The 1,823-nt window shown below is 46.0% G+C and overlaps 1 protein-coding gene across 1 annotated transcript; it reads left to right on the top strand.

Annotated features, from left to right (window-relative positions):
* Window positions 1-335: 335 nt before the first annotated feature.
* On the top strand, window positions 336-1,373 carry LOC104384765 (protein Hikeshi-like; the record flags this gene model as incomplete). Its single annotated transcript, XM_010005735.1, has 2 exons — window positions 336-487; window positions 1,251-1,373. Coding segments are annotated over 2 exons (275 nt in total), but the record flags the coding sequence as incomplete, so codon positions are not given.
* Between the last annotated feature and the right edge of the window lie 450 nt (window positions 1,374-1,823).

Below are 1,823 nucleotides of genomic sequence, written 5' to 3'. Positions count from 1 at the left end.
GACCAGATGATCTCTAGAGATCCCTTCCAACACTGACAGTCCCATCATTTAGTGATCATACTGCCTCATGAACCCATTTACTTCATATAGAGTTTAAAATTATGTTTTTCATTTTTTTAGAAATTTCCTCAAGATCAGCCGTGTTTTTTACATGTACCTGTCACTCTGTTTCCTCTGGTGTGTGTGTGTCCTTGTGCCTGTGCCTGAACTGCATGATTGTGCTGTATTTCCGAGGCAGGGAGTTGAGGCAGAGCTTCTCCAGAAGAAAGAGATTTCATTGCCACAGTCTTTCCCTGTGTGCTAAATGTACTGTGTGCTGTTTGTGGCACTTTCAGGGAAGGGAAGTCAACATCCCTTTGGAGCCATGAACCTCCCTCAGACGCCAACGGTGGCCCAGATTGGAATCTCAGTGGAACTGCTGGAGAGCCTGGCCCAGCAGACTCCTGTTGCAAATGCTGCTGTGTCATCAGTAGATTCCTTCACGGAGGTAGCTTGGACATTCTGTTTTCAGAGTTTCTCTGTGGCACAAAAGGCTGCAGAGAGTTGAGCCTCTGAAGAACTAACTAAAGACAGCCCACCTGCTGTGGGTGGCTGTAGGGTTGTAACAAACCTAATCATTGTCAAATCACTTGCCTGGTTGCTTTGATATTTTGAAATTACTTTTCTTACACTGGAAAACTTGGTGCTGTCAACAACTGGATTGTGCACGTTCAAGGGAATCAGGCCCATGGCCTCCCTCGTGTCATTGTCAGTCTGCTGACAAAGGGAGTTTCCATGTTGCTGGAATCTGACAGGTGGTAGTGAGGCAAAGCGCAAGACTTCTCCCCTGGTTGAACAGCCAGTGTTTTGCTGTGAGGTGGAATGGCAGCTCTGACCATCAGTTCTCCTGATGGGTTCCTTTGGAGGAGAGAGGGACAGCCCTTGTCACTGCACCACGTCTTTGTCAGAAGAAGAAAATGTTCTTCCCAGAGCTGGTTATGCAGTTAGATGAAATTGGGCAGGGAGAGGGTGAGTGAAGATTCTGAAAGTGATTCCTGGATGCTGGATGGATCTGAGGGAAAGACTGAGAGTGAGGATGCTTTGAGCCATTTGCAGTGGGCATCCCTGCACCTACTATCCCCACTTCCCCATTGTGTTTTAGATGACAGTGCTGATTTTAATTCACATAGCAGTTGTGTATCTGTTAAGTCTTGGCAGAAAAGCTCAACTTGAGAAAAGAACTGACTGCAAATCTCTCTCTTTTCTTTCAGTTCACTCAGAAGATGTTGGATAACTTCTATAACTTTGCTTCCTCGTTTGCTGTTACTCAGGCACAGATGACCCCAAATCCCTCGGAAGCTTTCATTCCTGCAAACGTAGTTCTGAAATGGTAATGGCAATGATCTCTAGTGGCAAGAGCTCTTTTTCCAAGGCATTAGGGCAACTGAGTTCTAAGTATGGAACTACTGTCATGTGATGCAGCAAAGTGGAAAGTGTTTTGTTGTTGTTGATCTCCTAGTCTAGGGAGGTCCTGTCCAATCTTCTTGTAGCTATTTGTAGCATCTTCATCTCACTCGCTGTGTTTGAAATGTGCTGTATGGCCTGTGACATTTTCTTGCCTCCAGAAGTGTTGCCCTTGCCATGTGTGAACTTCCACGATGTTGCTGATGAGACAAATGCTCTGGATTCCTGGGAGGGCAGAACACACCGATCCTTGTCCATCTGAATTTGGTTGTTATGCTTGGTCTCTTCCTAGACCAAGTTCCAGCATACTGATAAGAATATGGGAGAGGTGGAGAAATCACATATCCAGTTGACCTGGTCCTGTCACCAAGACCCTCAGG

This window comes from Chaetura pelagica, unplaced genomic scaffold (assembly GCF_000747805.2).
Source record: "Chaetura pelagica isolate M959 unplaced genomic scaffold, ChaPel_1.0 C11468702, whole genome shotgun sequence".
Lineage (NCBI taxonomy): Eukaryota > Metazoa > Chordata > Aves > Apodiformes > Apodidae > Chaetura > Chaetura pelagica.
The sequence above is the reverse complement of the archived record's forward strand: the minus strand, read 5'-3'. Positions and strand labels throughout refer to the sequence as shown.